This window comes from Canis lupus, chromosome 23, assembly GCF_011100685.1.
Source record: "Canis lupus familiaris isolate Mischka breed German Shepherd chromosome 23, alternate assembly UU_Cfam_GSD_1.0, whole genome shotgun sequence".
NCBI classification, from domain to species: Eukaryota; Metazoa; Chordata; class Mammalia; order Carnivora; family Canidae; genus Canis; species Canis lupus.
Window position 1 is genome coordinate 49677778 of NC_049244.1, and position 27486 is coordinate 49705263.

Genomic DNA, 27486 nt, shown 5'->3' on the forward strand with positions numbered 1-27486 from the left:
TCTGAGGAAGGGAGGCAGCACTGAAGGTAGGTGAAGGGAATCTGAGCTTTTTACTTTCTTCTGTGTTGTCTGAGGTTTGGGGGAAGAAGAGGTCATTTATCATAGATGTCTCTTTTCATAATAGTCTTCTTCATGTGTCACTGTTACTAGAACTGGCAAATATCAAAAACCCTTGACATCAAGGGATTACAGGTTTATTTACAAGTGCTTATGTGATATTTGCTACAGCACGTGCAACCTGAAAACCCTCAAGTCACTCTCTCCATCTGTAGGTATAGAGAAAGCTTTAAAGTTCCGTGTACTTTTGGTTCTTGGAGGAGGCTCACATTGAGCCAAAATTTAAAGTCTAGAAGAAGGTGGTTACATAAATTTAGGTGTTGAGAAAGGGGGTGGAGTATGCTAGGGCCAAGAGCAGTTCCTTTCCAGAACAGAGTATGCAAAGTTGGCTTAGAGCTAGAAGTGAAAGTAGGCAGCCCAGATCTATCTGGCTAAGGACCTTAAGTTCTACGGTACAAAGATCCCTTTATGTCAAGGGTCTGACAACAGAAATCTAAGAACCTGACGACATTACATAGAAAAGGACTGAAATAATAGAAAACTGAAGGAGATGACAGAGGTCAGGCCATGGGACTTAAATGTGGGAACCAAGAGACATGAAAATAAAATGTTACCCAGAAAAGACAAATGTAGTTGTCAATTCTTTAAACATAGGTTAGAGATTTCTTTCCTCTGAAATTTGGTACATCTTACAGTACAGTTCAAAAGGAATCTAGTGATTTAGTGATCATATAGTAGAGCTGAAAATAATTTATAACTGGAAATGAGAAGATACAGGTTCAGGTTTGTACCAGTCACTGGCTATATAATCATGAATGAGTCTCAACATCTCTGTACCCCAGTTTGCTTATCTTCAGCACGGAGTTGACGGTAGTTTCTACTTCACAGAATCCTCAAGTGTAATAAATAAGAGCGTATGTAAAAGGTAATGAAGAAAATTTTGATATTAATAATGACTAAAATAATTTCTTACATTAGCTGAGTATGTAGTAAGTGTCGGGCACTGTGCTAAGAGCTTCACACTCTTGATATATCTCATGAGGTTGTTTGGCATTCATTCATTTATTCATTTATTCACTTGATATACATCCATTGGACATCCTCCTGTCATATGTAGTGAATCCTACATTGTCACACATCCTACATTGAAAGAGTTTATTACACCTATGGTGAACATTTCATAACCAATATAGATGTTGAATCGCCTTGTTGTACACCTGAACCTAATATAATACTATACGCCAACTATACATCAATTTAAAAAAAAAAAAAAAAGAGAGAGAGCTTACCACTTAGTAGGGGATGCAAAGGGAAAAAGGTGTCAGTAAGAACAAAGAACCCTATGTGCGTGTGTGTGTGTGTGTGTGTGTGTGTTTGGAGGTATAGGTGGTCCAATAAATTCTTACCAAGATGATAATGTCTAAAAACACTCAATTCTAAAGTAGTGCTCTTCACACTGTTGCTCAATCCACTGGTTTTAAAATCAGTTTGGTGAGTTGAGACCAGTATTTTGTTTTAAATTATCACTGACCCTACTCATTTGTGTCAGAAGACTGAGAATCCAGACACGTTGCTTGAGTGTCTGTGAGAGCCAAACAGCTCTCGGCACATTTGGCATCATGATGTGGCAAATAAACTAGGGCCTGCTTGCATAACCTAAGGAGACTCCTGGGAGAACTCTTCTTTATCGAAGAAGAATCCAGACTTAAGGAACTTGACACAGTGATTGTGAATTCAGCGTGGCAGGTGCCACTTGAGTCTGTCTGGCCCTGCCCTGGATCTATGCCGGGGTCCTAGGAAGTGAGAGGATAGGTTGAAAATAAAAATGAAAAAGAATGAATTAATTAGGCTCCGAGGCAGGTTGTGACATAGGCAGCACTGCTTGAGGGCTCCACAAACAGCAACTCGCCCACAGACCAACATACAGGTCCAGTGAGGGCTGCCATGGGAGAGATGGAGGGAATGGGAAACCACCCATAGTGCCTGCGAGAAACTGCTAGATCCTGCAGAGGAGAAGTGATGACTAGCAGGGCAGACATATGTATAAGCCCACGTGAGACCCTCCAGCCTCCTCATTAGAAGGATGCAAGAGCCAAAGAAGTTGGAATTAGTGACGTTAAAGTGACCTCATTGCTGCGCACAGGCTACTGAGACCAGGAAAGAAGTGCTGGTTACATACAGCGGGGGAATAGGAAGGGAGGGAGAGCAGAAAGCAAGCGGGAAAACAAAATTGGATGAATGTGGCCATATGTGTGAGGAGGTGATCGTACTCTGACTCCAGAGCAATCCCTCCATCTATTGCCAACGGGCTCCAACACGAGTTTCTAGCTTTAGCAAAATTAAGGAATATGCTTAATGTCTGTAACATCTGATGAGATCACCATGTTTATTCACCTAATGGGTAATTCGCCTGAATTTACTAAATCTGAATGCATCCCATCCTGAGTCTACCTCACACGGCAGAGTGGGAGAAAGCAAATAAGGCACCGGTTTAGAGGCTTTGAGCACATCAATATGCAAACCACTTAAAAGCCTGTTTCCATTTATTCTCCATTTCTGGACCAATTTTACAGAGCAGATAACCTATAACTCAAAACAATTTCTCCATGACCCCATTTCATTCAGCATCAAGATTCTAATCAATATCCTATTTCCTTTAACATTCATAGGCATAAGCTCTAAAAATAACTTTATCAGATATATATTTGTGTCACTTGAAATTTTGAATTTATAAGGGCATGTATGACCAGCCCAAGGAAATTACTGAAAATGCCTTAAATCTCGGGTAATGGCCAGAATCCAAAGCCCTAGAATATTTCTGTCCTTCCCAAAAAACCACCACTCTGTACCCATGCGTGTTTTGTCCAGATGATTTATAAGAAATTGCATACCCATCTCACTGCGCAAAACAAGAAAGCACTTTCAAAGAAGAATGGAATAAAGGTAAAACATCCATCCATCTCATTCTCTGGGAAATTACCAACTCAAAATATTATTCTTCTGTTTTTGGTGTTCATTTCTTTCCTCCAAGGGACTCTTAGGCAAATGTATATTTATGTTTTAAGAGACTTATCCTGCCTGTCCAAAAAAAGAAGAGGAAAGAAAGAAAAGGTGGAAGGGGATGTCCGAGAAACTGCAATAGGCAAAAATGAAGGATAGTAAATAAAGCAAATAAATAAATATAATAAATAATTAAACTAGGACATAATTTCCTCAAAAAAAAGAGATTAAAGTTTATTTTATTACAAGATTGATAGATGGCTATTACTTGAAAACGTTATATCGGTTTGAGCACAGACCTCTAGGATTTATCCTCGGAATATTCTCAGCCCTACCAGGCTTGGTAGCTCAGGAGGAGTCCTCCTTAGACATTTCAAAACTCAATGGAATTTATCACTCTTCCCAGACACAGAGGGTAATAAACAGCTTTCATTAAAGGTTTTTATATCTTATGTCCTACTAGGTATTAGGAAAGCAGTATTTCTTCGCTCTGACATCAGTATAGGTCTTGGGGTCGAGGAAGCATAGAGTGTGGATGTGGCCGAGCTTTCATGCCATCAACAATGTTAAGGAACAGTTAACTCCTTATGCTCTTCTTCTCAAAGAATTATATTTGAACTTTGATAGACTGTAAACAGAAGACTTTGGAAATTTAGAAACATATAAGATCCCATGCCTTGTAAAATCTACATGCAATCACCTACTTCAACCTATTACTCGCAGATCACTAGTCACATCTTTGAGAACTCCAATCCAGCTTCAATTGCTTCAGCAACATCTTTAAAGTTCCAACTTAGAACATCGACATTGTGTATTCATGGATATTGTAGGGGGAAAATAATTAATTAGCCATTTGATGCATATTTATTAGTTGTCTATTTTGAACTACAATCTGTAAGTCAGAAAGATAGGAACTGGATTTACCTAGAAAGGGCTTAAATCTGATAAAATAAAATTCACATATATGAAAACACTAGTGTACAAATAATATTAGGTATCATTATACTTCATGTAACTAAAAATACAATGTAATATTATATAATAAAGTGCTAATTTTTTGCTGCAGCAATAAACAGAAAAGTGGTTGGAACTTACCGGTATAAGCTATTATGGGTCAGTGTCTATATGTATCAGGGAGCAATGCCTACATACACATATGTTATAAGTGTGTTTTCCAAACTTCTGTGATCATAAAAACAACCTGGAGAATTGATTCTTTTTAATGGGTTTTCTCCAGACCTATCAAAATAAGCTCTTAGAGGAGGAGCTTAAGAATCTGTATTTTTAATAAATGACTCCATCGATTCAGAGCAAGCAGCTTTAGAAAACACTGCGGTCCTCACAACAATCCCATGAGAGTATTATTATCCCTCTCTTCCAGTTGAACAAACTAAGGTTATAGAGATTAACTATTTAAAGGACTCCCCAAGTTAGGATAAAACCATCTGACTTCCAAAAACTGTGTTCTCTTTACTGCACTAAGCTTTCTTTGTTCTCTGAGAAAATGACCGGGTTGGTTGCGGAAACATGGAAATAAAATACTTATTACAGAAAAATTCATTTCTATTGCTGCTTAAAAACATTACCTTCTGTTTCAAAGTGCTGGAGAAAAGAATATTGCCTTGAAACGAGAAAGTACATATTGATATAGGCCTTCCATCTTACACAAAGGTAGCACGCGCAGTTCTGTACCTGGCTTTTCTCACTCAACACTTCGACCAAGAGATGACATCACATCAGTATATAGAGACCCCCTTCCTTTCTTTTCAGAGCTGCCCAAGTAGCACATTATGTAGCTAGAACTCAGTTTATTCAATCAGTCTCTTGTTAATGGACACTTGGCTTGTTTCCAGGCTTTTGCTATAATACATTACGCCTTAATGAGTAGGCCTGCGCATGTGCCATTTTGCACTTTTACTAGTGCGTATTTGTGGAAATTGCAATATTCTTAGAGGAGGGATAGCTGGGTCACAAGTCAAATACATATTTAATTCTGATAGATACTGACTGTCAAACACCCCTAAAAAGGTTGTACCATTTTTTAATTTCTAAAGACAGTATATGAGCGTGCTTTATTCCCCACAGCTTACATATATATATATGTATGTATATACATGTATGTATATACATGTATATATATATGTATATATATATATATATATATAACCAAATATCTTTCTTTTTTCCCAGCTGAGAGGTGAGCAATGGTTCTCTAGGGCAGTTTTAATTACAGTTCTTCTCTTATGAGCAAGAGGTGAAGGGCAAGTTTATATTTCATCTTGTTTTCTATGAACTATCTCTTCTTAACTCTAGCTCCTTTTTTGTTTATTTTTTGGGGGGTAGCCTAAAATTTTTTTATTATTTTTTAAAGATTTTATTTATTTATTCATGAGACAGGGAGAGAGGCAGAGACACAGGCAGAGGGAGAAGCAGGCTCCATGCAGGAAGCCTGACGTGGGACTCGATCCCAGGACCCCGGGGTCATGCCCTGAGCCAAAGGCAGATGCTCAACCACTGAGCCACCCAAGTGCCCCACCTGAAAATTGTTTAATGTAATTTAATTTACCAATTTTTCCCTATTGGTTATGCATTTTTAGTCATAATTTGGAACTTTCTTCCTACCTCCCAGGTTCATTATAGTTCTTATTTGTAGATGGAATCTTTAAAAGTCTGAAAGAGAGTCTACTGCACACTAAAATACCAGTTTACAAATCCAAGTTTATAAAGGCTTACAAAGTGATGTCAAACATTGCAGTTATTTACATGAGAAACGTTTAATAATCTGTCACGTTCATGCTTTTCTTAGTTCTTCTAAATGATGTCAGTCTGAAGTCTTCTTGCCTGCATGATAAAATGTTCCATTAGTAAAACAGAAAAGATTATTTCTGGAGTAATGTATGGTCTTTCTGAATAAATATATTCAATTATTGAAAAACTTTACCTTTCTAGGAGAAGACAACATAAACCATTATGATACAGCCCACAATCCAGGCAATCAAGAGAAGAATAGGGACCAGAAGGTTTGATAAAGCAGCTTAAAAATAAACAACAAAAGAAAAAAACACCCCAGATTAGGTAGGTCATTTTGGCATCATATTTTTTTGAATCAAGAGAATAAAAGGAAACTGATAATACCAAGAGAAAAAAATACACTCTCACGTCATTCCCCGACATGATTATTATCTTCTGTTCTACAAAGGGTACTTGGGGCTCAGCTGGCTATTTGAAATGGAAGACCTATGTTCAAACCGTAGGTCTTCCTTTTACAGTTATGTGACCTTGGGCAATTCTGAGCTTGGTCTTCCCTATTTGTAGAGCTAATGAAACTTGTGATATCGACCTTCTTGAGCTGTTGGTGAGGATCAAATGATATTGCGTGTGTGCAAGGGCTTTATAAACTAAACTGTGTGTGTGTGTGTTTAGCATATACAGAACACACTCCTACATTTGTTCAACAACACAGAGAGCGGCTGTTTACATAGAAACAATCAAAAATGACTCTTGAGGCAAGTGTTCCCGAACTAAGTAATCATAACGTAGGGAAAGGTGTAGAAAAATGTTTTTACTCTTGATAGTTGACTTTAACCCTCAGCATCATAGGAAGAGAAAAGCATTATACCTTATATGACCATTCTCAACTAGAGAAAAGAGATTCTATTTTGTTAATATGTTCAGTAGAACAACCAACACTGATCCAACACACACAAAAGACATTAGAACAACGGTTCCTCCTGCGTCTTCTATTTGTACCCGTATCTGAGAAAAGCAATTCATAAAATTATCATTTTTAAAATATTCATTGCACACACACACACATCATGCAAAAAGATTTTTAAAGTGCACAGAAAGACATCATATAGCATGAAGGTCTCCGTGTTAAGGGCTCAGATATATTCTTAATTGAAAAGCACAATTAGATTGTATGCCATCAGCTCACAAAGAGAACGCGTATTCTTAGCAATTGCATGCCTATTACAATTTCCATCACTTTAAAATGTGAAGTTTTTTTTTTAAGTGCTGTTAAAACAAAACTATCAGGAAAAGAGACACTGCTAAAATTAGGAGACACTCTTATAAAAGCAAACTTTGTGCAGGTAAAATGAATTTGAATGGTTTAAATCTATGTTTCCAAAAATGTTGGAATCTCTCTTAACTCTTGCAAATTCAATGGGTTTTCTTTGCTTCTCCATCTCACTGTGACCTTGCACAAAGCTTTAACCACTAAATGGAAAAAACCTTTCTCCTTACCTGCCATGTGGTATTGCTTTAAAGATAACATGAACATTATGAAATGCCCTTTACTCTCATTTGGATGAAAGACTTTTAATGAATTAAGGTGCCATTATAGTGGAAGTACATAGCATTAATTTTTTTAACTATTCATATATACACAATTTAGTATTTTTCCCAATTTCAAAAAACCTAAAAATCAGTACCAATATTTTAATGGAGCTTTATAAATATCTTATACAAGCATATTTTAATACAATTCTAAAATTAATATATAATAAAGCCCTAAAAGTATACACCTCTTTATTTATTACTCTTTGTAAAACAATACAATTGATTAGGCATTTTTTTTTCTTTTTTTAAGAGAGAGAGAGAGACCAGGGAGGGGAGCAGAGGGAGACGGAGAGAGACAATCCTAAGCAGAGTCCACACCCAGGGTGGAATAGGACTCAGGTCTCAACTAGGGGCTCCCCCTGAGACTCAATCTCATGATTCTGAAATCATGATCCTGAGACCATGACCTGAGCTAAAATCAAGAGTCTGATGCTTAACCCACTGAGCAACCCAGGTGTCCCAATTGACTGTGTATTTTAACACTCAAAGTATACCTGCATCTGTGTTCTTTCAACACAAATATTTTAAGTTTTATCAGAATCTGTAGCATCATTTTGAAATGGATATATATGGGGTGCCTGAGTGGCTCAGTTGGTTAAGTATCCAACTCTTGGTGTCCTCTCAGGTCATGATCTCAAGGTCGTGAGATTGAACCCCACTTTGGGCTCCATCCCCAGTGTGGAGTCTGCTTGAGATTCCTTCCTCTCCTTCTCCTGGCCTCTCTGCACTCCCCCCTTGCTAGCTGTCTCTCTTTCTCTCAAATAAATAAAATAAAATAAAACATTTATTTTAACATATCAAATAAATAAAATAAAATATTTTTATTTTAAATAAAAAATCTTTAAAAAAACAGAAACAAGAATATGTAAGAACACAACACATTTTGTATAGGGCACTTACATTATAGTGCAAACAAGCACAAAACTCCTTTTAAAATATGAAGAGTGAATTCAAAATGCTTCTCTCTTTCTAATCCTGAGCATGCCCAAATGGTTATACCTAGAAGTATCCTTAAGGGCACTGTGCTCTGAAACAGGAGTGTCTGTGTTCAGAACATGGCACCACCACTTTCTGGTATGTGATCACAGGCAAGTGACTATACTTGGCTATGCCTCAGTTTCCTTATCTGTGAAACGGAAATGATGACAATAAAACTGTATGTCTCATGGGATTATTGTCCATTATAATACACATTTAAAAACCAGGAAAAAAAAAGAAATTCAGACATGAAGCATATTAGAGATGACTAAGCCCATTTTATTTATTTTCATTTTAGAGTCAGAAAACAGGTCCAGAGGGGTAGAGGGACTTCCCCCGACTCACACAGCTGTTTAGTAGCAGACCTGACAAAGAAATCAAATGTCCTTCATTCTGGTCCAGCACACCACAATACCTCCAACCTGGTACGACACTGGAGAATAACTGGCTTCTAACTCATCTTTTGAAAAAAGCATGATGAACAAATTAAGCACTTTTGTTTGATCCTTGTAAAAGTATACATAGCATACAGACATGGACCATAAATTGTACATCAAATGCATTTTTTGTAGCCATGCTAACATATATGGTTTATGCCCCTTTAGCAGTGATACCACATTCTTCAGAATAACAGAAATACTAAATACTGGGGAACGTAAAATACACCAGGGAGCTTGGACCTTTTTTTTTTTTTTTTTTTTGCCAAGAGGGTCTGATGCCTTAACTCTTACCTTTTTCAGCCATTCTTCCTGTTGCTGGGTGGGTTGGTCAGGGCCACGCTCACCTCTTTGTTGTTGTCATCCAGTGTCTCTTTGAACTTTAAATAGAGAGATATCTGAAGAGTGTGGCAGCTGCCCCTCTCCTGACTGCCAATTGTCTGCAGAGTGATGTAAGGCGTTGGAGAACAGAACTCCTCTGGCTCTTCTTTAGCCTGCTATTATGGAAGATAAAGCTAAACAATTGAAAAAGCTGAGCTATCCTAAAGCTGAGATGGGCAGATTTTGAATTTACCCAATGCCTTCAGACAACATGGAGAAAATGTTTAAGGTAGGAAAAATGGCATTGCAATGAGACAAGTTCTATCCAAGAGTGAGGGTGATCTATTGGGGGAAAAAAACATTTTGGAGTTGGAGAGACTGGCTTCAAATTCCAACTCTGCTATTTCTGTAATGAAGGCCAAGTTGCTTAACCTGGGCATCAGCCTCTTTAACTTTAAAATGAGGATAATGAGCTCTATTTCCAGTAGAGGTGTCATAAAGATGAAATAAAAAGGCTGTGTGAAATACAGATGTTTATTACATTACAGGATGCAAAAGATAAAATAAATTAAGTGGTGCCCCTTGCTCTGAACCATTCTAAAAACAGAACATTTTAACACAGATGTACTAGAAACTAAAACAACAAAAGGCTGGGGTATTGCCTAGAATTTTCAGAGAGCAGTCATAAGCTTGTTTTTATTAGCAATGTATAAAAATAGGACATTCCATTTTTCAAAGTCCAACCTGGTTTATATAACATGACCTAGACTGTGCTCTAAGTTCTCACTAGAATAACTTTAATTTTGGGGTCTGAATGGAAAAGTTTTTGCAAAATGACCCTGTGACCAACTACCCCAAAAGTCCATCACAACATTAAAGGTGTCCTCCTCTAAAAGACAAGACTTTCCTGATCAAATCCATCTCCACAGAGCTCCAGGAGGGATGTTTCCCTGCAAATGTCCACATCTCATCACTGATTAGAATCCGCTAATGGTTCTCCATTTCCTAGAAAATAAAAATCTGAACTCCTCATTAAGAAACCTAAAACGCCTCATCTTTCTACTTTCCCATTTGCAGTGATGCCTCAGCCACACTGAATCCCTTGCGGCATATGAATTAGGATGCCACTACCCACGTGCGCAAGGAGAGCATGTGATTTTCTACCTCAAGTCATATACCTACGGATTAGATTGTGCGGTCAACCCTCTGCTAAGTTTACTGCATGATCATGCAATATGTTTATGTTATGTCATTTAAACCAAGTTGCCATCTCTCTATATATATACAATTTAATATTTTTTAAATGCCTGGCAGTTCCAGATAAGAAGAGAGACTATGTTCTATCTGTGTAACAAAATTATTGCTAAAGTCCAGTATTTTTTCAATACTAAATAATTATACATTATAAAAAAGTTTAACTGAGGCAAGATAAACAGAGACAGAGTGGGAAAAAATGATGACTGATTGATCTCACTTAAATACTGATTTTTTTTAACTAAATAGATACAAATGAATACCCTATCTTAGAAACACAAACAAAAAAGATATTAAAAAGAAGCAGTGAAAAAAAAAACAAAAAAGGCAGAAGCAGTTCTACCCTCTAAAGAACAAACTAGTGTAAAACAATTGCCTAAAGTGGGTGAAAATAGAATGTATAAAACATCTCTATATTACAATATTAAGCTTTATTTTTATATAAAATTGATTATTATTAAAATCATTGTTATCAATGATCAATAAATTGTTATCAATTTGAATTTTGAGGAGGAATTACTTTACAAATTATTTATTTTTCTTTGTTTTCTACAGAAAGTAAGAGAAAAAAAGGAGAAAAATTAATTCATTGAATATGAATTCCTAGATCTTAGAAAAGTCTTCAATCTAAAATATCTCTTTGGTATCTCTTCAGTAAATTAAATATATATGTGTATGTATATATATATGTATATATGTATATATATATGTATATATATGATATTTATTCAGGAAAAAATGCTTTATTCGTTAACAGACGAATCCACTTTGAACTCACAAATGCAAGGGTTTATATTTCAGCATTGTTAATTTTCCTTTTAGGGCATATCATTTAGGAACATTTTATACTTCTACTTTGCATACTTACTTCAAGAGTTAGTTCTCAAATCCCTTATTATCAAAGCAATGTTAGATTCTTTTAGGGTACTTAAACTAAAAAAGTCAAATATTTGGCTCTTTATTCAACATAAACCAGCATTCTTCATTTTTCTTTTTTTTAACTATTAGTGTCTGGAATTATAGTAGATAAACCTGTACACAATAGATTAAATGGACAAATTCCTCTTAAGATATAAACTTACCCTAACTGACTCAAAAAGAAATAGAAAATTTGAATATGCTTATAGCAAGTAAAGCAGTTGAAGTCATAATCAAAAATGTTTCACAAAGGAAAGCTTTGGAACAGGTAGCTTCACTGGCGAATTCTACTGAACATTTTGAGTTAACACCAATACTCCAAAAACTCTTCCCACAAAGAGAAGAGGAGGGAAGACTTCCCAACTCATTCTATGAGCCCAGTATTACCTCAAAACCAAAACCGAAGATATGATAAGAAAGAAACTATAGACCAATCTCTCTAATAAATATAGGTGCAAAAAGTCTCAACAATAAACTAACAAACCAAATCCAGCAATATACACCAAAAATTACATACCACGACCAAGTTGATTTAACCCAGGAATGAAATGTCAGCACACTGTTCAAACACCAACCAATGTAACACACCATATCAATAAAATTTTTAAAAACCAAACACCCCATGATCGCCTCAGTGGGTGCAGAAAAAGCATGTGACAAAATCCAACACTGATTCAAGACAAAACACTCAACAAATTGGGAATAAAAGGGAACTCCCTCAATTTCATAAAGCTTATCTCCAAAAAAACTCACAGCTAGCATCATACTCAATGGTAAAAGAGTGAATGTTTCCCCCACAACATCATGAAAAAAATAGAACATTTACTCTTATACTTTGGTTCAGTATTGTACTGGAGGTTGTAGCCAGGAGAATGGAAAGAAGATAACATAAAAGTCATCCATATTAGGAAAGAAGAATTAAGCTATCTTTATTTGCAATATGACATGATCTTATATATATAAAAAAATCCTAAGGAACCCCCTCCACATGCAAAAACAAAACAAAACAAAAAAACCCTGCTAGAACAAATAATCAAATTTAGCCAGGTTGCAAGATACATGATTAACATGGAAAAATCAGTTGTATTTCTACACAGGAGCAATGAACAGTTTGAAAAATAAATTAAGAAAAAATGACATTTACAACAGCATTAAAAGAATAAAATACTTAGGGATAAATTTAATCAAAGATGTACAAGCCTTGTAACTTGACTAACAAAGACTAACAAAATATTGCTGAAGGAAATTAAAGAAGATCTGGATAAATGGAAAGACATTCTGTGTTCACAAAGTGAAACAATATTGTTAAAGATGGCAATACTACTCAAAACAATCTACAGGTCCAGAGTATTCCTATGAAAATAACAGTGGCATTTTTTGCAGAAATGGAAAATCTAATCTTAAAATTCATATGGCATTGCAAGGGATCCTGAATAATCAAAACAATCTCAAAGAGGAAATACAAGGGACTTATACTTACTGGTTTCAAAACATACAACAGAGCTACAGTAATCAAGAATATATGGTACAGGCATAAAGACAAACACACAGATGAATGGAATAGAATTGAGCATCCAGAAATAAATCCACACACTAATGGTCAATTGATTTGCAATAGGAGTGCCAAAGAAGAGTCTTTTCAACAAATGGTTCTGGGACAACTAGCTTTCCACCTGCAAAAGAATGAAAGCGAACCCCTACCTCATACCATATATGAAATTAAGTCAAAATGAATCAAAGGTTAAATGTAAGAGCTAAAACTATAAATCAGAAGAAATCATAGAGGTAAACCAGGCGACTTTCACAGATATAACACATAAAGTACAAGCATTCAAAAATATAGATGATGTGTCCTTCTTCAAAATTTAAAACTTTTGTACATCAAAGAATACCATCAAGAAAGGGAAAGATAATCTGTGGAATGGAAAAATATTTGCAAATCATATATCTGAAAATGGTTGGTTATCCAAAATATATTAAAAAAAAAAACTTTACAAATCAACAATAAAAAGACAACTCAATTTTTAAAAAATGGGCAATGGCTTTGAATAAATTTTTATCCAAAGGAAATAAACAAATAGCCAATAAGCACATGAAAATATACTCAATCATTAATTATTAGAGAAATGCAAATCAAAACCACAATGACAGGAACGCCTGGGTGACTCAGCAGTTGAGCATCTGCCTTCGGCTCAGGTGGTGATCCGGGGTCCTGGGATCAAGTCCCCCATTGGGCTCTCTGCAGGGAGCCTACTTCTCCCTCTGCCTGTGTCTCTGCCTCTGTTTGTGTGTGTGTCTCTCATGAATAAATAAAATCTTTAAAAAAAAAAAAAACACTTCACCCTGACTAAGATGACTAAAATAAAAAAGCTAGACAATAACAAGTGTTGACAAAGATGTGGAGAAATTAGAATCCTTGTACAGTGTTGGTGGAAATGTAAAGTGTTTTGGCCGCTTTGAAAAATAGCTTTGTAATTCCTCAAAATGTTAAATACAGAACTCCCTTATGATCTAGCAATTCCATTCCTTGGTATACGCTGAACAGAACTGAAAACAGGTTTTAAAACAATGCTGTTCACAGCAGCATTAGTAATTCATGAGAGTCAAAAAGTAGAAACAAACCAAATGCCCATAAACTGATAAATAGATCAACTAAATGTGATACAGCCACACAGTGTAATATTATTCAACCATTTAAAAAAATGTTTTGGTACATCCTACAACATGGTTGAACCTTGAAAATATCATGCTGTGTAAAAAGTCGTACTGTATTGTATGATTCAATTGTATGAAGTGTCCACCACAGGCAAGACCATAGAGACAGAAAGTAGATTAGTGGTTGCTCGGGCCTGGGGGGAAGATCGAATGGGGAGTGACTGCTAAAGGGCATGGACTTTCTTGTCCTGGAATTACATAGTCGTACTGGTTGCACAACTTTGTGAATATGTTCAAACCACTGAATCGCACACTTTCAAAGAGGGAATTTTATGGCACATGAATTAATATACTTCAGTTTTTTCAAAGTTCAAATTAGTTCTTAAAACAAGAAAGTTTTAGACAAGAACCTCAGACCTCCCCAACACAAAAAAAAAAAAAAAAGAAGGAGGAGGAGATGAAGACGAAAAAGGAGAAGGAGAAAGGAGGAGAAGGAGAAGAAGAAAGAGAAGGAGGAGAAGGAGAAGAAGGAGAAGGAGGAGAAGGAGGAGAAGGAGAAGAAGAAGGAGAAGAAGGAGAAGAAGGAAGAAGAAGGAAGAAGAAGGAAGAAGAAGGAAGAAGAAGGAAAGAAGAAGAAGAAGAAGAGAAGAAGAAGAAGAAGAAGGAAGAAGAAAAGAAGAAGAAGAAGAAGAAAAGAAGAAGAAGAAGAAGAAGAAGAAGAAGAAGAAGGAGAGAAGTGAAATAGGGTTGGGAGAAACACGTGGCAAAATAGTAACAAAGTGGAAATTTTTCATTTTTAAAAGAAGTATTTGCTGAACACCTACTATGTACCGGACAACCTTCTAGGCACATGGGATACACCAAGGAACACAGTCCCTGCCCTACGGGGGTTACATTCAGAAAGGCAGTAAGCGCTGTGAAAAAAGAAAACGTAAGGCTGACTAAGCTCAATAATTAGGCTGATCGTGAGCCTGGCTTTTCCTGACGGGACTGAAGGAACCGGGGGGAGGTAGTGTGGCTTCAGCACAGGGAGCAAGGGGACAGCAGGAAGGGGAGAGTTCAGCCAGGTGGGAAGGAGGCCTCACCAGCTATGCTAGAATGCTGTTTTCTCCCCCTGAGTGAAAGAGGGAACCCATGGAAGGTTTTGAAGAGAAAAACTACATGATCCGACGTATATTTTTTGAAGGATCATTCTGGCTGCTGGGATGGGAGCAAGGGTAGCCGCAGAGAAGACAAGAAATGACAGAGCCTCAGACCAGAGTGGTGTGAAGAACTCCTCGAGGTGGTGCATTTACAGCAGGTCTAATGTGGCTTCGAGAGGTTGGCCGGGACTTCCCCATACTTGGGCCCACCCAATTGTGTGTGTTCAAAGTCCAATCAAAAGGCTCAGCAAATTGCAATAGAATGTAGTGAGCAAGATTTATCCAAGCGGAGGCCTCCAAAATAGGAAAATCTATGGAGATTAATGACTAAGAGGCAACAAAGGATTACAGATCACCTTCTCCCCTGAGCCTCCTTGCATGTCACAGAAAGGTCACCACGAGAGTGGAGACGGAGGGGCTTGGGATCCGGTGTGAGCGCCGGCCCTGGTCATCGCTGTGTCAACTCCAACAAGTCACATGTACTCTGAGGCTATTTCTTCATTTGGAAAATGCGAGGCTATTGCAGACTTAGAGGTACGTGTGCTTAGCATCAGCCTAACACGTAGTAGGTCCCCAGTACCTGGTATTTGCTATCATTAAACCCCAATAAGCAGAGATAAAGAGGAAGGAGAAGCAACATGTACAAAGAACTAGACGTCCGGGAGCCTGGGTGGCTCAGGTCATGATCCCGGAGTCCCGAGATCAAGTCCCGCATCGGTCTCCCCGCTCAGTGGGAAGTCTGCTTCTCTCTCTGACCCTCCCCAATCTCGTACTCTCTCTCCCAAATAAATAAATAAACCTTTAAAAAAGAGAGAGAGAGAGAGAGACTGAGGGAGAGAAAGGACTAGATGTGCCCTGGTACGTGTGCCCACATACAGCCACAATCCTAATCCTCGGGCCACGATGTAAGTGGGGTTGCAGGACACCATTTGTCAGCCCCCGTTCATTCTGCAGTGCACTTCTGACTTCATTTCTGCCTGCATTTTTCCATTAAAACAACTTGTTCCTACGATCTAATGTCATGTGAATCCCATGTTGCTGAAGTCAATAGAAATTTTTCAGTCCTAATCTTACTTGCTGATGATCTCTTGGTGTCACTTGACTCCAATTGGTGACTTTATCCTTCTTGAAAGTCTCTCTTCTCTTGCCTTCCAAGGCATCAGAGTCTTTTGACTTTTCCCATGTAAAAAAAAAAAATTATTTTTTATTTTTAAAGTAGGCTCCATGGCTAGCCCAGAGCTTGAACTCTCCACCCTGAGATCAGCCGAAATCAAAAGTGGGTCACTTAACCCACTAAGTCATCCAGGCACCCCTGACTTTTCCCATTTTTAATGGTTTATTCTTAGTCTCGTAGGTTTACCCTCATCTACCTAAACATTAAATATTTGTTCCTCGGTAAATATATCAGAACAGAACTTTCACGATATGAGAAGACGATTTGGAGAGAGCAAGTAAGTGAAATCACTAAGTCATGTGCATTTCCAGAGCCCTGAGATTTCTTTCCAGGGTCAGCTTCTTGGCACGCAACCTGCACAGTCATTGAGGACTCCTTGCTAAGAAGGCCCCCATGCTTGATTTAATGCTCTGATGTCGGTGTCTTGAAATTCTTAATCATTTTATCATTTTTAAAGATTTATTTCATTAAATTATTTGGGAGAGAGAGAGAGAGAGAGAGAGAGAAATAAGCACCAGCAGGGAGGAGAGGGAGAAGCTGGCTCCCCGCTGAGCAGGGAGCGGGATATGGGGCTCTATCCCAGAACCCTTGAATCATGATCCCCATACCCGCCCCCCGCCCCACCGAGTAAGCCTGGTTTTATCTTTGAACTTGGGTTTCACCAGAGTTGATAGGACAATGGAGTGTGCACAAGAGCAGAGGCGATACTGGAGACAGTGTGTGCGCATCGTAATGGTCCAGGTCTCCTGCCAGGCTGAGAGCTGCGCAGGATGGAGGTCGTGAGGGCTGCAGACATGCATGGAAAGGTGGAGAGACTTTTCTAACTATAGAGGCAGCCTTCTGACTCCCAACCTCTTACCTCTCTGCTGCTTTCCCGGTATCCATGGCCTCATCATGGTGATATGACCTGTTTGGCGATTTTATATGATTCTTGACATGGAGTGTTCAGTGATCATAGATGAGAGCCCCCGATCGGCCTACTTTAAAGTGGAAAAGAAGTTAAAGGAAAAGGGGGATCGAAGGAGACCCAAATGTGAGTACATTTCTTATTCCAAGACATATTCCCTGAACTTCAAGCCATTGCCACCAGTACCTCCATCTTGCAACGCAGTGTATGGAATAGGCTTTCAGCCTGGATCTTTCTATTTCTTGAACGTTTTGATATAGATAAAGACAGAGGTAAAAATAAAATGCTGTTTCAGAGTCCTTCTTACAATCGTACTCCTGTTCCTGGGGTCTGTGGCCTCAGCAATATCTACTAACACAGGAACAAAAGGTGCTATCCTTGGCCACGTTGGAGAGTGTCACCACCCAAGGGATCTTCGTGTTTCAAAGATGTATTGGCTGTAAGAGGGAATTATCTGCACAGATGCGATGGGGTCCAACATTCTTAAAAAATAAAAATAAATAAAAATAAAAAACCTCATTGCTGGGTCATGCCAAAGGGTTGAATACACAGACGGTGCCGTCACGGTGCTAGGGCTTTGACTCTCTGCTCCACGAATAGTCTGTGGGACCTGGGAGCAGGTGACTGTCCGAAATATTCTCCGGGCCTGGAAGTGAGGTAGACAGGTGGGGGTAGATCCTTTCAGTATCACTCAGGGACAAAGGCCGAGACCTCTGCATTGTTCGTCTCATTTTTACCATTGATTAAAGCTCCCACCCTTAGGGAATTTACTTGCTAACGTATAAATTTTTGTCCAGCAGAGAGATGCAAATGATTTCTGTCCAGTGGAGCAGATAACCCCAAATCTCGGCGGGCTGCTGGACCTTCACTGGTTCTCTATCTAGCTCGGCAATCTCATCCTAGCATTTCTTTGTTAGGTTGCCGATAAAGACACTCTTAATGCTCCTTGAAATGATCAAAACAGCTCTTCCCGTCCTTAGTGAATAAATTCAATGAAATATTTGATATACAGGTCCTTTCTGTATTTGTCTGAGAGTTCTGATTGTATCTTTTTGAAAAGTGTGCTTTACCCTGACTTTACTCTCTTGGCCTCAGTTTCGTTATCTGTAAAACAGAGATAATCAGACCTGCTTTATGCCTCTTGTTATCATGAGAACTAAGTTGCAAGGTACACGAGGCACTTAGCACCGACTGGAGCGTTGCACGTGAGTTTGTGAAGAGAACATAAAGCAGCTGCAACTGGGGAAGCGGACCAGGTCATCACTGGTCAGCTTCTGGTCCTTTCCTAAACATTTTACATTCTTGCCTGAAATGATTTTCTGCTTCTATAATCACATTCCTGAAAATCTTATTTGCTGTCCCTTTGCTAATTATATACTTCATACCTCATGGAAACACTGTCCAGTGGGAACTCTGTGTGAGAGCTGGGTGACCTTCATCACTGAAAGCTTTCCAGTGCTCGTTTCCAACAGCGCCCGGGCAGGTGTGGGGTTTTCAAAGCCCAGATAGTGTCAACCAAGTCGATTTAAACCAAAAGACAAAGAAGGTTTTTCTCAGAAACTATGCACTGGCCCTTCCATATTTCAAATGGAAATTCTTCAAGGCCAAAAAAGGGTGGCATCAGGATGGCATGGTCAGTGAAGGATCTGCTGAGGAAGCCTATTCGGTTGCAAACATGTTCTGTAAACTGTTTCCTTAACACTCTCCCCTCCCTGAGGACTCCGAAAACTATGGAATCAACTTTCTGATAGTTTCCTTTTACCACCAAAACATGTACACCCTCTCCCACACCCACGCCTCAAGTGAAAGGACCCATCAGAGTCAAAGGGCATCTTTAAGGGTGAAGAGGCCTGGCTGGTTGTCTCCACGCGGTGGCAACGTTACCCGTGCTGGGGGCTCGTCTCCCAACACCCATCCTGCACGGGCTTGAGAACCGTAAATACAGGGTTGAGCTGCACAAAACCACAGGAGACAGATAACCGCACTTTATGAACTGCCCTGAACTCCTGAATGAATTGTTCTAAATCCTGAGGCTTTTTTAGCTCTCAAAGAGCAACTTAGCACAAAACTCAAAGGAGTGAATGATCCTCAAGCTTGAAGAAAAGAGCCGCCCTTGGCCTGCACATTGGCTCTGGAGCAGTGACTGCATTTTCCTCCAAGCTCTTTGCAAGACTGCTGCTGGCCCCAAGGACCCGGTGTCCCCCTCACTAGCCTCGGGGCTCCCAGCAGGAAAGCCTGTGCCCCACAGACCCCCCTCGTGGGAAGTGGTGCCAGCTTCCACACAGCCTCCCCCGCCAGGACACCAGGGAACTCTACAGGATCTGGGAGAGTCACCCCAGGAGCAACTGTTCCCCAGACCCAGCCCTCCTCACCAGCCAGCAGTCCAGTTCCTAAAACTATTACAGCAGGAGACTTGAATTATAGAACTTTCGTTCCATAACTTTCTTTAATTGTGACTTTCGTTCTATAATTAAAGTCATCACCGGAAGATTCGCACTTCCATCTGTATTGTATTCTAAATCTCTAAACATTTAAATCTATGCTCCAACACTTTCTTATGACATTTTAAAGCGTATGGCAATTGTTTGAGACAGTTTCACGTAATTACCAAATTTCTCAAATATGCAACCCTCTGTCAGCAGTCCATCTGATTTTCTGATTTTTTTTTCAAAATAAATGGCAGATAGCAGCTCACTTCCCTCCGAATGTTTTAGTATGCAAGTCATTGAACAAGAGTCCAATATATGTTTGCAGAGTTTTCTTTCAAAATAAACTTTACATAATGAGTGGGAAGTATCAGGGAGGGAGACAGCACATGAGAGACTCCTAACTCTGGGAAACGAACTAGGGGTGGGGGAAACGGAGGTGGGCAGGGGGTGGGGGTGACTGGGTGACGGGCACTGAGGGGGGCACTTGATGGGATGAGCACTGGGTGTTATTCTATATGTTGGCAAATTGAACACCAATAAAAAATAAATTTATATAAAAAAAAACAAAAAATCTACAAAAAAATAAATAAATAAACTTTACATACAGTGAAATGTACAGATCTTAACTGTACATTCAGTATTTGACAAATGCATACACGTCTGCAACCCACACTCTTATCAAGATGCCGATCTGAGTCTGGTTCTTGACCTGCTTTATCAATGACCTGTGTACTCACATACGAGTAACAATCAGTTTTAAATATCCTAGCTTGAAAGTATGTTTTAAAATCTACATGTCAAAAAATTTTTTTAAAAAATTTAAAAATTAAAAAAAATAAAATCTGCATGTCTTGTCCCCCTTCATTGTTCTTATTTTCAGAATTATTTTTATTATTCCAGCAGATTTAATTTTTCTCTTGAATTTTTAAAATATGATGCTGAAATCATTGATTGTTGCTCATCTGCAGAAACACGTAAGGTTGTGTATTTTTCCTCTGAGCATAATTTTAACTGTATCCCATGGGTTCAAATGTGTCATGTTTTAACCAGTAATATTTTCTAGATATTCTGACGTTTTACTTTTTCTCTTTGACCGAGGAATTGAATTTTTAAATTTCCAAGCAATATTTTGCTTTTGAAATGAATCATTTGAGTGACACTTTTTGTAGGACAAAGATTTTAATATAAGATATTAGGTATTTATGCATCTGTTCAGAGAGTTTTGTTTCCTATAGGTTGGACATTTTTCTACAAAATACTCATATTTAAGGTACGCATATGTATATACAGTATGTGTCCTTAAATACATCTTTAACTACTCTGCATATTTAACTGTTAGCATTGTATTTGTGACCCAAATACATTGATTTATGCCTTAATTTTCTGCTTTTACTATAGAAAACGAAGTCTCAGGGAGATTAAGCAATTTGTCAAACACCAGTAGATCTTGGAATCCAAAAAATAGAGCAGGACACCTGCCCAGGTCTGGCTGATTCCACAGCCGACCCAAGTCTACCTCTCTGGACTGCACACTAGGACCATGTGAGGAAACAAAATACAAATTATTTACCATCTATAGGAAATATATACCAAACACATGACCATAAACATGCAATCACTGAGGATGTTAGGGATGCCTATTGAGGAACGTAGATAAATAATTGCACATTTTGTGAAAGTATAAAGCTTTTCTAGATTTCAAATGTTGAGAGTGCTCCAGGATAATTATTCTGCTTTTGGAGTTCTTTCCGATTTTAAGGTGTTCCTCAAAGAGGTGCCTTTCAATGTTTCACCCTCACCATGGGCAACCCTTCTCATTCCCGACCTAACTACTTCATGCTGAGGGTTAGCTATTTCTTTAGGATTCTTTAGAGATAGAGAACACCTGGTCCCTTTTCTCTACATAGTAACTCCTCATGAACTTGAGGCCTTCCATAGTAATCATCCTCCAGATGATTACTAATAATCCTAATCTCTAAATCCTACTTTTTTTGCAAAAATATTTTTCTAAAAAAGCGGTTATTTTTTTTGCCAGAGAAGGACGATGTTTGTGTGGCCCATATAAAGTTGTTAAGTTGTGTTGACCACTCAGGAGCTACTGCATAGTGAGGTGGTGAGGGTCAATACAGTTGTTTTGAAATACAGTTGTTTTATGGTGTCGACAAGTCTGTTCACGCCTCCTGAGGCTTTGTAATCCAGGTCCTAAAATGCAAGACATTTGCCATCTTATCTCCCACACGTCAGAGGTGCTGAGGAAAATCAAAATTGCAAATGACTAAGGAAAATATGAAAAACGTATGTAAGCAGCAGAAAAATTTGAGTTTTATAGTGATTTGTGTGAAGTGCACTTATTTTTATTTTTAGAAATCAGGAAAATGTATTTAATAGCATGGAAAGGAAATAAAATAAACCCTTAGAGTCTATAATAACAGAGTAAATTTTGTTTTAGTAAAGGAAAGAAAGATAATCCAACCAAATCTCTTCCCTTTTCAGAGCTCCAGAATGATATCAGGCATCTCTAGAAATCGTAGAATAATGGCAGAAATCTAGTCACATGTTTACTACAGAACAAAAAAATGGAGGGATTCGTTGGGATCAAGTTACTGTGCAAAAGAAAATACTGTAATTAGAAAAGTAATTTGGGGGATACCTGGGTGGCTCAGTGGTTTAGTACCTGCCTTAGACCTGGGGCGTGATCCTGGAGTCCCAGGATTGAGTCCCACATCAGGCTCCCTGCATGGAGCCTGCTTCTCCTTCTGCCCACCCCTCCTCATGAATAAATAAATAAAATATTTTTTAAAAAAGTAATTTTTATAAAGATAAAATCATTGAGGCCTATAGTACATTACTTGAATAAATTAATTCTATAAGGTATAACAAATAAATATTAATAAAAATAACAATTATAGAGAACTTTACTAGGTGCCAGATATTGGTATAGATATATGTATTAACTCATTTAATTCTCACAACACACTATCAAACAGTTTCTTACTCCATTTTTACAGATAAAAAAACTGACACAAAGGAGGTTAAGTTAGATGGTGAAAGTCACAATGGGGTATGTGGTACAGCTGGAATCCTAACACAGGTGTTCTGACCCAATAGTCTTTGGTTTTTAATCACTCTGCTCTACAAACACCAGAAGGTGATTTAACAGACAAGCTATTGCATCCACCAATTCAGCAAACTAACCATTCCCACCAGTTAGGACAAATAGATTTTAATTGCAACATTCTCCTGTGCCCCAGTTGCAGGAATGATGAAGGGGGACCATGCCCACAGTTGGATTTTTTTTAAAGATTTTATTCATTTATTCATGAGAGACACAGAAAGAGAGAGAGGCAGAGACGCAGGCAAGGGAGAAGCAGGCTCCATGCAGGGAGCCCGATGTGGGACTCGATCCCGGGACTCCAGCATCACGCCCTGAGCTGAAGGCAGGCACTAAAACTGCTGAGCCACCCAGGCGTCCCTACAGTTGAATTTTAAAAGACGACTTCCATCAGGTACACGCTGCTGGCTCGGGTCAAGATATTCTTTTAACTATCCTCACCGGAATGCACTAGGATTAGAACATTCCAACCCCAGTATTTTGACTTTGAACTTAGGGTCACTCCAGTGTCTCCTTCTTTCCACGGAATCCTTCTAAGTATTGTTTGCGTCTACCTCTGCCTCTGCTGCTGGATTATAAGCTCCTAAGAGAGCAAGGACTCTATCTTCTTTATCCTTTTTATTACCAAGCATCCAGCTGTCTGTAATGTTCCTCTGTAACAAGCAGGGGCCAAGGGAGGGGTACCAGGCAAATGTTCTCCTGGGACGGAGAGTGAGACCAAACTGCCCTACACATCTGGGCTGGCTGGTGTGAAAGATCAGAGGCTGGGTACAGAGCCCTGAAGATAGCAAGGTTGAAGCCAGATAAATAGTCCAAACCCCATTATGCCCAGTCCAGAGGTGGAGATGGGAAAGTGGGAATGGACAGGGCAGGGGAGAAACTAGGCATAGGGAAAGTGGGTTAAGACTGAAAAGTGTCAAAGTAAAATCAGACTTTTGTACATTCCCACACAACCATAGATCTCATTCAATTCCCATGGTGAAGCCTCTTCGATGTCACCAGTTCCATTTTGACTATGTTGCCATCTTTGTCTATACAGACAGAGGTATTTTTCAACGATTTGAACAATTTTTCCTATTTCATAAAAATGAGAGGAAAGTAGAAAACTGCCCTGTACCTTATTTATAGAAATAAAAAGCCCAGATCTTATAAAATTGTTACACAGATGAAAGACATCCTATGGGCCTCAAGTGATAACTCTTTAGTGTCCATCTACGGTTCACTGGATTTAAGCCGGGTGAGGGTGGGTTCGATTGTGAAGGAAAACTACATAGTTGAAAAACATGTAAAAATTGCTGCAACGTCTTTATAACGTGCTCCTAAATGCAATGGTCATTTACGATTCTAATCTTCTTTTTAGTTATCTTGTATAACAAAGCTCTTCGTAACCTGTAAAGGTGTTGTTCACCTTTCAGACATTTGACTTCAAACAAATGGTTCAGAAACATATAAAAAAGGAGGGGACTCTGTAAAACTTTTAAAAAACAAGAAATATTACTATATGAGGCCAGTGGCCGTCAATCAGGAGCAGTTTTGCCTCCAAGGGGACATTTGTTAGGTCTGAAGACATTTTTGATTGTCATGATTGGGGGAGGGGGGGTGCCACTGGCATGCAGTGAGTAGAGACTAGGTGTGCTGCTAAATATAATACAATGCACAGCCTCCACAACAAAGGTTTATCTAGCCCAATAAATCAATAGTGCAAGATTAAGAAACCTTGGATTAGGGTAGGAAAAGAGCTGTAAAACACCAACAACTCTACCGTCTGTGTGATTTAACACACCAAAGGTTTACTGGCCCCTGTCATAATCCAGTGTGGGTTGGAGGTAGAGGGCTCTGCTCCTTCTAGGTTTTCAGGGAACTAGTGGACCCATTAGCCCCTATGGCTTCAAAATCTTCCACTAGATCTTTATGAGAGGCAAAAAACTAAAGGCCTTTATAGAAATGCATGGGAGATCTTTTAAGCTCTCCTTGAAGGTGTGTGTCAACCTACCCACGTTCCACTGGCCAGAATTCAGTCACAGTCTAATACAAAAGCAGGCTAAGAACTGTGGTCTAGTTGTGTGTCCAAGTACCTACCTAGTCTCTACCATCCTGTCTTATTTATCTTTGTGCCTAACAAAATACTTGGTTCATGTGTGCTTAATTACATTGACATTGTTCTGAAATTAACTATTAGACTTAGTTTAGCAATTGATAGCATATTGCTCGAAAATAACCAGTTTCAACAACTTCTCTATTTTTCCCTTCATTCCTTTCTGAATGCCAAAGTTCCTCTCACTAATGGATTGCTTATGATATGCCAAGGAGTCCATCACCAGACTAGAGTAAGATAGAATGTGGTCATGATGAAATTTCGCTGTATTCCATTGCAGGGGTGATAAAAATGCAAGGTGCCTCATAAATATTTCTGACCCATTTGCTTACAGGGTTGGGAATATTTATGGTTTGGAAATCCCTGGCTATAAAAAGCATTCCAGTTTATTCTATGCTATCAAGTAGCCTTTTGTTAAAGTGGAGTTTTATGGGTGAGTTATTGCTGGGAAATCTGCCTTTAGAACATTAGTAATGCAATAAATTCCATCCAGCCCATCTAGGTTATTTTGAGCAGAACTATGTCTAAATGAGCCAACTGCATTTCACCAAAGATATTATATTCTATTCAGAGGCTTAAATGTGATCTTCTTGGTCTTTGTCTTTTTGAGAATAGTAATGGCAGAAATAGTCATGGTGGGAGATTCTTTTAGAGAATTTCAGTCAAAAGATTACATAAAAAGTTTACCGAACAAAAATTCGTAATTAAACCAAGTAATTGAACTGATCTCTATTATTGAATCATATAGCAGCTCATGAAAATTGCATGTGAGATCCATGAAAGTATTTTTCTATCTTGAACTGAAGGTTATAGCATGTTCTTTCAAATTTGTACGGACACGTGCTCGCTTCGGCAGTGCATGTACTAAACAAATTTGTATGGACACTATGAAATCATAGTTCTATAGCTGTACCATGTATATCTGTTTTGTTTTCAAATTAGGCTAAAAACATATTGATATAAGGGTTGGTATATTTAGAAGAGGCATTTAGGCTTTGGGGTCAGATGTCCTGTGTTTCAGTAATGGCTCTGATACTTAGCTGTGTGACCTTGGACAAATTACGTAGCAATCCTGTGCCTCACTGCATCTCACAGAGGAAGACAAGAAAAATATCTATTTTTTGAGAATTAAATACGTGTTTTCTCCTCCTATTATTATTTTCCTTCTGTATGTTCTCACACAAAGCATCCTGCAGAATATTGGGCCCACAGGAGGCACTCAGTATATATTCATTGAATAAATTGGGTTTGGTCAATTTTATATGGTTATAGAGGCATGTATGGGGTGGGGGTAGGTGGGGGTTGGCAGTTGAGAAAAACTGAAAACTCAGTTTATTCAAAATATAAACTTGGCTGAGTAATTCTCTTGGTTTTCTCACTGGCAAAATGGTGCCAAGAATATTATCTTAAAAGATCGTTTGAATCAGAAAAAATATATGGTGAGCATTAGCAAAATATCTGACAGTCCATAAATGATATTAGTAGCTAACACTCTGATCTGTTTCAACTCACAGAATACCTTTGACACTAACTATGTGGGGGGGGAGGTGATATCCCACACCACCAACCCATTCTCCAACCCTCATGTCCTACAATTCATGTCTGACACTACTCGAAATTAGTGTCCACCCGGAGTTAAGAGTTTTAGTCTCACAAAACTGGCCCCACTTTTCACACATCAGTTTCAGGTCCAGGCTTCCTTCCTGTACTTCTGACCTGCTGGCTATAAATGGAGGGTTCGCATGACCCCCTCCTCAGGTTTAATCATTTTCTAGAATGGCTCACAAAATTCAGGAAAATAGTTTACTTACTATGACTGGTTTATTCTAAAGCATATAATCCAGGAACAGCCAAATGTAGGAAACGCGTAGGGCTTCCAAGCCTCTCTGGATGTGCCATTCTCTCAGCATATTCATGAATTCACCAACCCAGAAGCTCTCTGAACTCGGTTGTTTAGGATTCTTATGGAGCCTTTATTACTTGATTATGCAGGAATGATGGATTAAAGCATTGGCCGTTGGTGACTAACTCCATCTTCAGCCCCTCTCCCCTCCTGGAGATCAGAGGGTAGAGCTGAAAGTTCCAAACCTCTAATCACACAGTTGGTTCCTCTGGCAACCAGCCCCCTTCCTCCGATGGTCACCTCATTAGCACCAACTCTGGTTTAGTCAAAAGAGGCTTGTTATGAGTAACAAAAGATGCTCCCTTCATCCCTATCATTCAGGAAATTCCAAGGATTTTTAGGAGCTCTGTGCCAGGAACCAGTGAAGACCAAATATACATTTCTCATTACACGGGGATCTCACACAAACACGTGTAGGATACTACTATAAAGAATGACAACACTGATCTGCAGACATGATCTCACCACATTTTGTGAATATCTACCTTGCGTAACGCTGTGCTAGTGACACGGGGTTGAGAGAGATGGAAAACACATGACATCTGTTGCTCATGATCTGCTGAGAAGTAGGATTTTTTAAAAATGGTGAAATACATACTTTTTGCAAAGCAAGGTCAAGTGACAAAACCAAAACAAGTTAGTAACAAGCTTGATGTTCTTTTTTCAAGGGAAAACAATCCACGGATTGGGGGAGTACAATGTCTCACACGCAACGGAACAGTCTTTCTGAGGGATTTTGGGCAAGAGGGAATGCTGTAGA

At 38.7% G+C, this 27486-nt stretch overlaps 1 protein-coding gene across 2 annotated transcripts; it reads right to left on the reverse strand.

The window, feature by feature from the left end:
• Positions 1-5755: 5755 nt before the first annotated feature.
• On the reverse strand, positions 5756-26649 carry STRIT1 (small transmembrane regulator of ion transport 1). Of its 2 annotated transcripts, XR_005377240.1 has the most exons (6): positions 26635-26649; positions 17140-17257; positions 16181-16279; positions 9111-9313; positions 5999-6091; positions 5756-5898 (listed from the first exon to the last, which is right to left on the reverse strand). XR_005377240.1 is itself a non-coding variant. In XM_038571270.1 (3 exons), the coding sequence occupies exons 1-2, from the start codon at positions 9121-9123 to the stop codon at positions 6003-6005; spliced, it is 102 nt and encodes a 33-aa protein (XP_038427198.1). In that variant the 5' UTR covers positions 9124-9285; the 3' UTR covers positions 5756-5898; positions 5999-6002. The 2 variants fall into 2 exon arrangements, 1 of the variants encoding a protein (XP_038427198.1); XM_038571270.1 differs by lacking the exons at positions 16181-16279; positions 17140-17257; positions 26635-26649 and having other exon boundaries at positions 9111-9285.
• Positions 26650-27486: the final 837 nt, after the last annotated feature.